The sequence below is a fragment of the Chelonoidis abingdonii genome, chromosome 17 (assembly GCF_003597395.2).
Source record: "Chelonoidis abingdonii isolate Lonesome George chromosome 17, CheloAbing_2.0, whole genome shotgun sequence".
NCBI lineage: Eukaryota > Metazoa > Chordata > Testudines > Testudinidae > Chelonoidis > Chelonoidis abingdonii.
In genome coordinates this window covers 40,394,932-40,405,907 of record NC_133785.1, presented here as the reverse complement: position 1 = coordinate 40,405,907, position 10,976 = coordinate 40,394,932, and the positions used below count along the sequence as shown (strand labels likewise).

At 60.1% G+C, this 10,976-nt stretch overlaps 1 protein-coding gene across 2 annotated transcripts; it reads right to left on the bottom strand.

Annotated features, from left to right (window-relative positions):
• Positions 1-2,510: 2,510 nt before the first annotated feature.
• On the bottom strand, positions 2,511-9,985 carry WDR6 (WD repeat domain 6). Of its 2 annotated transcripts, XM_032781780.1 has the most exons (6): positions 8,578-9,985; positions 4,870-7,348; positions 4,351-4,431; positions 3,865-3,981; positions 3,196-3,314; positions 2,511-3,054 (listed from the first exon to the last, which is right to left on the bottom strand). In XM_032781780.1, exons 1-6 carry the CDS (start codon positions 8,645-8,647, stop codon positions 2,528-2,530), a joined length of 3,393 nt encoding a protein of 1,130 aa, XP_032637671.1. In that variant the 5' UTR covers positions 8,648-9,985; the 3' UTR covers positions 2,511-2,527. The 2 variants fall into 2 exon arrangements, with proteins under 2 accessions (XP_032637671.1, XP_032637670.1); XM_032781779.2 differs by lacking the exon at positions 8,578-9,985 and having other exon boundaries at positions 4,870-7,796.
• Between the last annotated feature and the right edge of the window lie 991 nt (positions 9,986-10,976).

Genomic DNA, 10,976 nt, shown 5'->3' with positions numbered 1-10,976 from the left:
TCCAGACCCCCCCTCCACAGCTCTGCCGCGTCCCGATCCAGACCCTCGTGCCCCCAGCTCTGCCGCGCCCCGATCCAGACCCCCCCCACAGCTCTGCTGCGCGCCCGCATCCAGACCCTCTGCCCCAGCTCTGCGCGCCCCGGTCCAGACTCCCCCCCAGCCACCAATCTGCCCCCCCCACAGCTCTGCCGCACCCCGCCCAGAAACCCCACCCCACAGTTCTGCTGCATCCCAATCCAGACCCCCACCCCACAGTTCTGCCGCGCCCCGATCCAGACCCCCCCCTCCACAGCTCTGCCGCGTCCCGATCCAGACCTCCCCCTCCACAGCTCTGCCGCGCCCCGATCCAGATCCCCACCCCAGCCCAATCTGGGCCCCCCCCACAGCTCTGCCGCGCCCCGATCCAGACCTCTGCCCCACAGCTCTGCCGCACCCGATCAAGACCTCTGCCCCCAGCCCAATATGCCCCCCCCAGCTCTGGCGCACCCCAATCCAGACCCCCCCCACAGCTCTGCCGCGCCCCAATCCAGACCCCCCCCGTCCACAGCTCTGCCGCGCCCCAGTCCAGACCCCCATCCCAGCCCAATTCTGGCCCCCCCCCAGCTCTGCTCACCCCGATCCAGACCCCCCGCCCCCAGCTCTGCCATGCCCTGATCCAGTCCTGGGCCCCCGCCCACAGCTCTGCCGCACCCTGACTCAGACCCTCCCCTCAGCTCTGCAGCACCCCGATCCAGACCCCCACCCCTACCCACAGCTCTGCCTCAGGCCCATCCCCCACTGCCCTGTCTAGACTCGTCAGCCCAACACAGCCTGACGGGCTCAGCAGTGAAGTGAGGCCCTCCAAGCGAGCTGGCAGGAGTGGTAACCCTGTGCTCTACGTGGCACTGGCTGCGCCGCTGCTAGCAAGCCCCGACAGAAGATCCCGAGTGAAGCAGAGGCTGAAGCTTTCCTGCCCCAAGGACCACAAGACTCTCCCAGTCAAACACTAGCCCCTGAAACTCCCAGGGCAGCACCCTTGCACCGAGACAGCACCGTACCTGTCCTGGCCTGCTGGTCCCCAGCACTATCTTCCCCGTTTCTCCCAGGCACCTGGCTCCTCCCGAAAAATGGGGTCACTTCCATCTTTGTGGTGCAGCCTGGCTAGCTGGTGACTCCCGCTGTGGGCAGTGCTGACCCTCAGCCAACTGCACTGGTCACAGAGAACAGCGTGCCTGTTGCCTGCAGCCCCCGTGCCTGCCTAGGCTCCTCCAGGGGCTGCCCTTTGCTTTGCTCTCCTGAAGAGCCACCTCTGGAACGTCACTCGGGCTCCACCCTGTCTCTTGGGATGGTCCACGTCAGGCTGGTGTGCTGCGAGGGCGCAGAGCAGTGCACAGGCCACCTGCCCCTGAGGTGCAGTGTCCCTCGTTCTGTGCTCCTCACTTCCCCTGCAACTCACCCTACATGACAGCCAGAGCAGCAGCTCACCTGAGCGACTGGCCCAAGGGCCTCAGATCTGTCAGTGCACAAGACCTGGGCTGCACAAAGGGGCCTGGCACAGCCTCTGCAAACTGCAATCCACATCTATGAAATATGCATGTGACGCTTGGAGAGGATGTAACCCCAGCCAGCCCAGGCTGCAGGGCACTGAATTACTGACCCTGAGCTGCAAAGCCAGCAGTGCAAAGCATCTCCTAGCGCATTGCACCCTGGCCCCAAGACCTCAGGGCACATGGCAAAGTGCAGGCACCACCCACTGGAGGAGCCTGAGGATGGGTAACAAAACTGCTCATGGCAGTGGCACTTGGGGTCTGCTGGGCCCTGCGCCCTGTTAGCGTGTTCCCCAGCAGCTGCCATCTCAGCTTGGGACTAGGATGTCTCTTTCGTCCAGGTGGTGCTGTCAGACCCTGACCCACAGTGGTGGGACCCCTCTAAGGACTCTGCAGTCAGGACATGGTGTCCGGCACAGCCAAGCTAGGCAGCCCTCCAACGTCCATCCTGAAGCTGAGCAGCCGGCCAGCACACATCATGCCGAGCATGTATGCAGCAAGGCAAGAGTGCAGGGGTGGGTGTCAGAACGCCTGGGTTCTGTCCTCAGCTCCATGGGACCCTGCTTGTCACTCCCACATCATGACTCAGTTTTGCCATGTGGCAGACAGGGATCAAGCTGCCTTGCACCAGCTCCCAAGAGATATGGGGCTTCATCAGCATGTCAAAGGCTTGCAGACCCCTGGGGTACGGGGCTCCGGAACAGCCAAGTGTTATTAGGGTTACTGGTGGGCCTGGGCAAGGCCCCACTGGGTTCCCAGGCTGCCTCTGCCCAGAGGGAACTGCCAGCGTTTGAGATGCATCCTCAGCTGACGTGCCAGCTCCCTGGGGACTAGGACCAGGGTGAAGCGGCAGGATGGAGTGCCAGCTGGAGAGAGGGTTTAGAGGCCTGGTGACAATGGAAGCAAAGGGCTATGGGGGCCCTGCGGTTCCCGTGGCAACAGGCAGGCTGCCCCCCCCCCGCCCCCAATAAGGCAGCTCAGGCCTTGCCATGTGCTCTCCTTTATTCCAAAGCCCCGCAGGAAGGGAGCTGCTGGGTATCTGCTCCGGCCATGCACCAGACAATCTCCAGGCCCTGCCCGCAGAGCACACAGCCATAGCCCCGCTCCTTGGTTCCCCAGGAATCCAGCTCAGCCACATCTGCCACGTGGCAGAACCTGCTGCCCAGGAAGACGAGGCTGTCCTTGCCCAGACGCCAAAGCATCAGGCGCTGGTCCACAGAGGCAGAGACCAGCAGGTCTGGCTGCAAGACCCTGAGTCCTGTCACATGGGCCGCGTGGGCACATGGCCTTGAGAACGCCTCCAGCAGGAGAATGCGAGCCCCGGCACTGGCTCCAGGGGGCACTACGGCCCAAGGAAGGGAGGGGGATGGTTCACTCAGGGCTGTATCCACAGCAATGAGACAGATGTGGATGGAGCCGTCATCACTGCCACTGGCCACCAGGTACTGTCCTGCCGCTGTCTGCCGAACGTGGAGGCTATTCACGCCACAGCTGTGAGCCTGGACAGTCAGGGACGGGGCCGCCAGAGCTGAGAAAAGAAGAGCTCAATGACAACCAAGGGCATGCAGCAACAGTCACCTCTGCTGTAAAGGAAAGTGGCTGCTGCCATGGCTGCCAGGAGATGCCCCGGGGAGTCAGCCCCAGGCACCGAAAGCTGGGAAACACCTACCAAGGGGCTGCAGCTCTCCACTCTCCAACTCCCGGGCGGCTGCAGCATGCTCAATGGTGGCAGTTATATCCCAGAATGCAATACTCCCATCAGTGGCTGCACTGCACAGGAAGTGTCTCCTGGGAAACCAAACACATTGGGGGAGGTTCCTGGCTAAACTAAATGTAGACTGTTCAGTGCGCAAACCAGCTGCCCTAGATGGGACTCAATGGGGAGTCGGCAGCGATTCCAGCCCCTGCAGTGAGCAAACCTTTGGATCTCGGCTCCTCCGTTCTCCAGCCTTTAATCCGACCACAGAGCCATAGCACCCTGAGCCGCCACAGCGAGGCTGAGGCCTGCAGCTGTCCTGGCCCTGGAGTGCTGGTGAGGGTATGTTTGCCAGGCCAGAGCAATCTGCACACAAAGCATCCCTAGATCCCTGCAGGACGGAGACTGTGGGACCACGCTGGCTCCTACCCTTGCAAGCTCTGCTGGGATTAATGCCCTAGTTCAGATGGGAGAATTGGCGGTCAAGATCCAAGGCAAAGCTATCCTGAGGGTGAGGGGTGCTGGCCAGAGGGGGCATGAGCCTGCCTGTACCCCTCCCCTTTGTCTGCTCTCCTCCAATCACAGCTGAAAGCGCCTCTCCCCATCTAGCTGCAGGGAGGCCCGATGCGGAATAGTGCTCACCTCCTGTCTCCCGCTACCCTCTGCGTAAATGTCTCCACTTTCAGGACACAGCGCTGGTGGTGAAAGGAATCGGCCACAAGCAGCAGCTTCTGGGCAGACTCTAGCATCAGGAAGATCCTGCAGTAGCAGCAAGGGGAAGGCAGTCAGGGCAAGGGAGCGGGGGCTGGGGGGGCACAGATTTCACTGCAGCTCTGCCCAGGTGCCCGCTCTCCTGCCCCTGTGGCTAGATTCAGGGTATGTTCTCCCAACCCAGAGAGGCCGGGAGCAGCTGGGGAAGGGGGAGCACTTTCCAGCCCCTGCACACAGGTGGAGTTAGGAAGGCCAGGGGAGCAGCTGCTTTCATCGAGCCCACTCTGCTGCGTCTCTTCCTCCAGGCTTTGCACTCCTTCTGGATCATACTGTGTCTCCTTCCCCTGGCAAGCTGGAACAGGCCAGGCCATTGGGGGAAAGCAGGTCTCTGGGATCAGAGACAAGACTCTTCCTTACCGGACAGATCCATCACTGCAAGCAGCAGCCAGGAATAGGCAGGGAGCATCGGTACCAGCCACAACTGCAATGGACATGTACCTGGAGCAAACACAGCAACCAGTCAGCCCATTGGCCAGGCAGATGGCCAGCAGCCCCACAGCATGACTACAACCCCCAGCACAACACACTGCACAGCTCCAGCCTCTCAGAGGAGACAACAGGAGGGACTGAGTCCACACCCTTGTCCCTGCCTCCACCCTGGGGGCGGCAGAGCCCACCAGCCTGGCAATCTCCAGGTCGACTGGAGGCATGAGGGACACTGGGTGAGCTCTCCAGGACAGGAGGGCAAAGTCCCATTCCAGCTGGTCCCTCAGCTATGTGACTGGAGGGAGGGGAGAAGAGAGCTCTGGCGCAGACAGACTGAAGAACTGAGGACTGCAGGGGTCTTACGCTCGCTCTCCAAGGCCGTGATAGAAACTAGGTCCCCATCTGGCCCAGCCCACATCCCTGTTTCCCTGGGGAAGGCCGGGGTGTTACCTGGTTTCTGGGTCCATCTTGATGACTCTGTGCTTGTTCCTCATGTGATCCCAGTGCTCGTCCAGGTGGTGGGAGGCCACGTGGATGACCTGGCAGGTCATGCCACTCCTGGCATCATGGTCACAGCTGAGCAGGAGCCTGTAGCACTCTATCTGAGCCCTGGCCCCGGCAGAGAACAGGACAGCAGACCAGTTAGATGTCTCCTCCTGCCAACTGCCACTGGCCACGGCCAGAGCTCTCACGCTTGAGATGTGGTCGCCGATGGCTGCGAGTGGAGCCAATGAATGGGACGACTCACTGACGGCAATCACGTTGGAAGTCATGTCCTCACTGCTGGTCACAAGGATATCCACCAGCCAGCACCTGTGGGCCCTTATTGTGCCCACGTGCCGCACGCATGTCAACTCCCGCCCATGCAGAGGCTCTCTCAGCACGTGCTGCCTGCTGGGCCCGCACCTGCTCTGATAGACCAAGACGTCCCCAGACTTGACGTAAGCAAAGACCTCGGAAGCAAGGCCGCGGCCATAACTCCATGAGCGGTGACCCCCGCCGCATGGCACACAGTGCAGCTTCTCGTTGGTCCGGGTACTCCACAGCACAAAGTGGCTGGCGTGGAAGCCCAGCACCAGCAGGTTCCCATCAGGGGTGAAGTGCAGCTGTTCGATCCACTCCAGCCCTTTGCATGGCTTCTGCTTCCTGAGCACCTGCAGCTGCTGGTCCTGCACTCGCAGCTGGTGGTAGCAGCCATCCCTGCCCGTGCTATAAATAAAGCCATCATGACAGGTCACTGAGGTCACGCCCAGCTTCCCATGAAGCCCAAACAGCAGGGAAATGGGGCCTTGCATGGGGCGGTTTCCTTCCCCCTGGGAAGAAATCAAACCTGGCTTGTCACCCGAATCTTTACAGACCAAACCATGACCCATAGGGTCATCAGCAACATCTCCTTGTCCCGCCTTTAGCGTTTGTTCTGTATCTGTACCAGATCCCAGAGCTGTACTGCAGGGAAACAGCATCAGGGAGCCCCTGCGGTCACCACAGACTAGACGCCCCTCCTGGGGCAAGAAGGCAATGCTTGTATGCCACCGGTGCCTGCAGACTGGCAAGAGATAGCAACATTTCTCCACCACTGAAGCCACTCGTCCGGAGGAGCAGCAGGAGACCTCCAGCCAGAGTAGAACACCCCCTGGGCCAGAGGCAAAGAGCACATGCCTGCTGGGATCCCCACCTGGGCACACGGCCCAGCTCAGGCTGTGGACCTTCCCCCCATACAGCCTCTTCTCCTCACTTTCCGTGGGGCAGCAGAGGGGGAAGACTTTGACATGCCCTGTCAGATTGCCCATGGCACACAGCACGATGCCATTGGCTAGCTGCACAACTTCCAGGAGACTATAGGCCTGATAGTTTGCATCCTCCATGACCAAAGCCCAGCGTTTAGAGGCCAAGTCGTAGCTGTAGATGGCCCCCGCATCAGTCATCACAAGGAGCCGGCTTGCGTCCACCAGCTTTACGGCTTTAGGGGATCCATTCCTATGGGGCGGGCTGAAGTTTAGCTGCACAAGGCCATTCCCATTGGATTCAGGTCCTCTAATGTGCCAGAGTCTAACTCCAGTGTCAGCCCCACCTGTGGCCACCCAGCCCCGTGCCTCGTGGACAGCCACTGCCCTGACACTGCGCCCTTTGTGCCCTCTAAAGCTCTGAACAACCTCTCCCTTGTAGTTCCACACAATGCAGGCAGAGTCCTCCCCGATGCTGATGAGATAGTCACTCAGCAGTCTGACAGACCACACCCTTGACTGGTGGCCATAACACACCAGGAGGCAGTGCACCGGATCACGAGGCGCTTGCAGGTCCCCAACATCCCACACCCTAATGCTCCGGTCATCCGAGGCTGAGGCCAATATGCCTTTGCTCTTCAAGTAGCAGATGCTAAAGATGACTCCGTCGTGTCCACTGACCCTCCTCTGGGGTTTTATCCTCGCTTCTTCATCGCTCCCGTCAGCCACGCGCCAGACCAGAAGCTGGTTAAAGACTGTGCCAGCCACTACCACCAGCTCATCCCAGCTGTCTCCAACCAGATAAGCAGAGTAGAGAATACACTTCTCCTCGCAGTGCAACTCCCGCAGGGTCCTGTGACTGGCATAGTCATAGAGTGCCACAGAGTTATGGCCAAGGGCCAACCCAACATAAGTGAGGGTCCCTGTGTTGCCTGCCAGCCACTGCAGATCCCATATCCAGTCATGCAGCTCACAGAGCTGGCAGAGTTCAAACAGACTCACTTCCTTCCCTCGCGCACACAGCTCCAGGACAATGAGACCTTTGCCCCCAAAGACAGCCAGAGTCCTCTGCTCGGCTTCTGGGGAGGGACTCCTCCGCTCCTTGATCCCATGGATGCGATGGTTCCGAAGTACACTCTGCCAATGGATCCCCGCCTCTCTGCCGTCGGCATCCAGGCTGTACACAACCACATTGGGTCCTTCACCTAACAGGCAGTAAGCGATCGGCGTTAAGCCAGAGCCCTTCCCAGCAGTGTCCTCCCTGGGCCAGTGCAGCACCTGCCACCACACCAGGAGCCCTGTCACACCACAGCAGCACTTGGTGCCGCAGCAAAGGCTGCACCGGAGCTTTCCCTTGTTTGCCAGAGGCCTTCCCGTGTCTGCACTCACGGACGGGGGTCCTGCAGGCAGCAGCCAGCCAGGGTAGGAGATGCCTGGCATGGTGGAGGGGCCGCAGGGCTGAACCTTCCCAGGAAGGGCCCGTGGATGAGCTGCTCCCAGCAGCAGGCGAGCGCTGACCAGGCCAACCAACTCTGTGGTTGCCTGGGCGGGACCGAACCACGCAGACCCACCCATCGCTGCCCCACCGAGATACGCAGGCCTGTCTCTCCTTCTCCTACCCCTACCCCCCTTTCCTGGCTCAGCCCCCCCACAGTACCAGTCCCCTTCTCCCAGCTCACCCTCCCCCCTCAGGGTACCAGCCCCCCAGCTTACATCCTCCACTGCCCCCCTTTCCTGGTTCACTCTCCCCTCCCCGGGATACGCCAGCCCCAGCTCACATCCTCACCCTCCCGCCCCTCAGGATACCGACCCCCAGCTCACATCCTCCACTGCCCCCTTTCCTGGTTCACTCTCCCCCCCGGGATACCAGCCCCCCCAGCTCACATCCTCCCTCCCCCCTCAGGTACCAGCCCCCCAGCTCACATCCTCCCACTGCCCCCCTTTCCTGGTTCACCCTCCCACCCCGGATACACCCCCCAGCTCACATCCTCCCTCCCCCCTCCGGGTACGCCAGCCCCCCAGCTCACATCCATCCTGCCCCCTTCCTGGTCACTCTCCCCACGCGGCCGGGATACCAGCCCCCCAGCTCAACATCCTCCCTCCCCCCCCACCCCGGGGTACGCTCCCTCTGCTCACATCCTCGCCGCTCCCGCCCTCGGGCTACCAGCCCCCCGCCACATCCTCCCTCGCACCCCTCAGGATACAGCCCACCAGCTCACATCGCGCCACTGCCCCCCTTTCCTGGTTCACGCCTCCCACCGGAGTACCAGCCCCGCACAGCTACAATCCTCCCCTCCCCCCTCAGGAGTACCAGCCCCTCGCTCACATCCTCCCCTCCCCCCCCGGGTACCAGCCCCCAGCTCACATCCTCCCCTCCCCCTCTCCCCCGGGTTACCAACCCCCCATTCACACCCCCCCGCGCCGGCGGCCTCACCTGCCACCAGCCGGGCTCCCCCCACGAACCGCAGGGCCGTGATGGGAGCGCGCAGCAGCCGCGAGTCCATGGCGCCTGACCCCGCCCCCGGGCTCGCGCGAGCTCTCGGCCGGCCGGACACTGGGACCCGAAACGGGAATCAATTCCCCTCACGCGCCTCGGCCCCGCCCACACTCCACCCACCAATCGAGAGGCTCCTTACTGCCCCGCGTGCCGCTCCGCGTCCCGGTTCTCTGACGCTGCGCCCCATTGGCCGGCGGTCGCTAGGGCTGTTGCGTGTCTTGTTCCCAGCGTCCGCTGCTCACGTGGCCCGCCTGCGTGCACTCCTGGGAGCTCTGTGCAGCGCCGAGCACCCCGGCTCCCAGGCCGGCCCGCGGCAACAAGATTAATAGTTATATATCCTAGGCACCTGCGGCATTTCTAGGGGCCTCTCCTCCAATAATGCGGTCGCCTATGTCAGGTTGTCTTCTGAAGAAAGTCCTGCCCCCTGCAGCGTTTACCCAGACTGGTTTGTAACATTACAATCCAGCATCACAACATGCCACCCGCACCTGCTGAGATGACAAACAGTTAGCAGGGGGTCCTGAATCCTAAAGCTGCTGCTAAGGGTGGGAGTTTGCAGAAAACTGCAGTCCTACCCCAAGCACAGTCAGCACCTGGAAACACTAACATTACTAAGGACAGAGTCAAAGAGTTTTCAAAACTTTATTTTCAGGACAGACAGCCTGGCTTCTTTGCACATGGATACAATAAATTAAATAAATATTAAATAAGGGATGAAAAACTTATTGGGTGCACATGAGGATATGGAAAACACAGAAAACCAAGGGCAGACAATGGTCAGTCACTTGCACATGCAACTGACAGTGCCAAGACACTCAAACGAGCTAAGAGTAGCAAAAAGATTGATTGCAGGCTTGGCAGATCCAATAGAAAGTCATGCCTTCTGGAGAATAAATAAAATGACATCACATCACCCTGTGAAGAAAGCATCTGAGCTACAACATCTTGAAAAAATAATGTACAAAATCCTCCATTCTTAGATTAGTCTCTGCTGGTAAAGTGGAACAAACATAGGAAGGGGCAGCAACACCCCCAAAGCACACACCAAAGCCCAGAATCCCAGTCAAGTACATACAGCTAGAAATGGTTCCAACTGGTCAGATTCAAGTTGCATTGAACATGACCGGTCACTGGAGTCTTGTTTATATTCCTGCTACCGAACAACCAGGATTACTGTCTTCCAGAAGACCTTTCACAATACACTCCTGCTAACCTGCTCACTAAGTGGCAGCAGGGTTCCAGTGTGCACCTGGAAGAGAGAGAAATGTGATAAACACACTGTTAACCCTTTGCAGTGCCTTGATAGGAGATCCCCTACTGCAGGTTTGTTTCTGGATGCACATTCCTATGCAGGGCCAGCTTTAGGAAGCGCAGGGCCCAATTCGAACACTTTTGGCGGGGCCCTGGCAGGGATGACTTAAAAAGAAAAAAGTGTAAAAAAAAAAAAAAAAAAGCCTTCCATTTCTTCCATGTATTATTTACTTTCTATAAATATATAAATAATAAAATTGTATATTATGTACATTGCATCATATATGCTGTTGATTGGTTATTATGACTGCCATTTCACTTGTGTGGGTCCCTGCCACTCCCTGGGGGTGCGCACATGTGTGGGTCCCTGCTGCTTCCTGCTCCCCTCATTGAAGCAGGTGTGCAGGTTACTGGCCTGGGAACTGCAGGGCAGCAGTGGACATGGGGCTGGTTCGAGGCAGGGCAGGGGCTGACTGGAGGTAGGGTCTAGCTGCAGGCAGGGCAAGGGGTGCGGGGCTGGCTGGAAACAGGGGAGTGGGGCAGGCTGGCTTTAGGCAGGGCCACAGGGGGGTGCAGCACGGGTTGGCAGGGCTGGAGACAGGAGTATGGGACTGGCTGGCTTCTGGCAGGGGGGTACCGCAGAGGTTGGCTAGAGACAGGACAGGGCGGGCAAGGGTGTGTGGCAGGGGTTGGCTGGAGACAAGGCAGGGGGTTTGGTAGGGGCTGGCTGTGGGCAGGGGGTGCAGAGCTGGCTGCAGGCAGTGGGGGGCAGGGCTGGTGTGGGCAGGGCAGGGGGTGCAGCAGAGGCAGCTGGAGCCCCGTCCCTTTAAATAGCCCCCAAGTCCCCCGCTATCCCAGGGATCTGGGGGCTATTTAAAGGGCCCAGGGCTCCACTGCTTCTACCCTGCTCTGGACCTTTTAAATAGCCGCGGGAGCCCTGGGGAATGCATGGGGGCGGTGGGGCTCCGGCAGCTATTTAAAGGACCGGGGCAGAGGCAGCTGGAGCCGTGGTCCTTTAAATAGTCCCCAGAGCCCCCCGCTACCCCAGGGATCTGGGGGTGATTTAAAGGGCCCGGAGCTCCAGC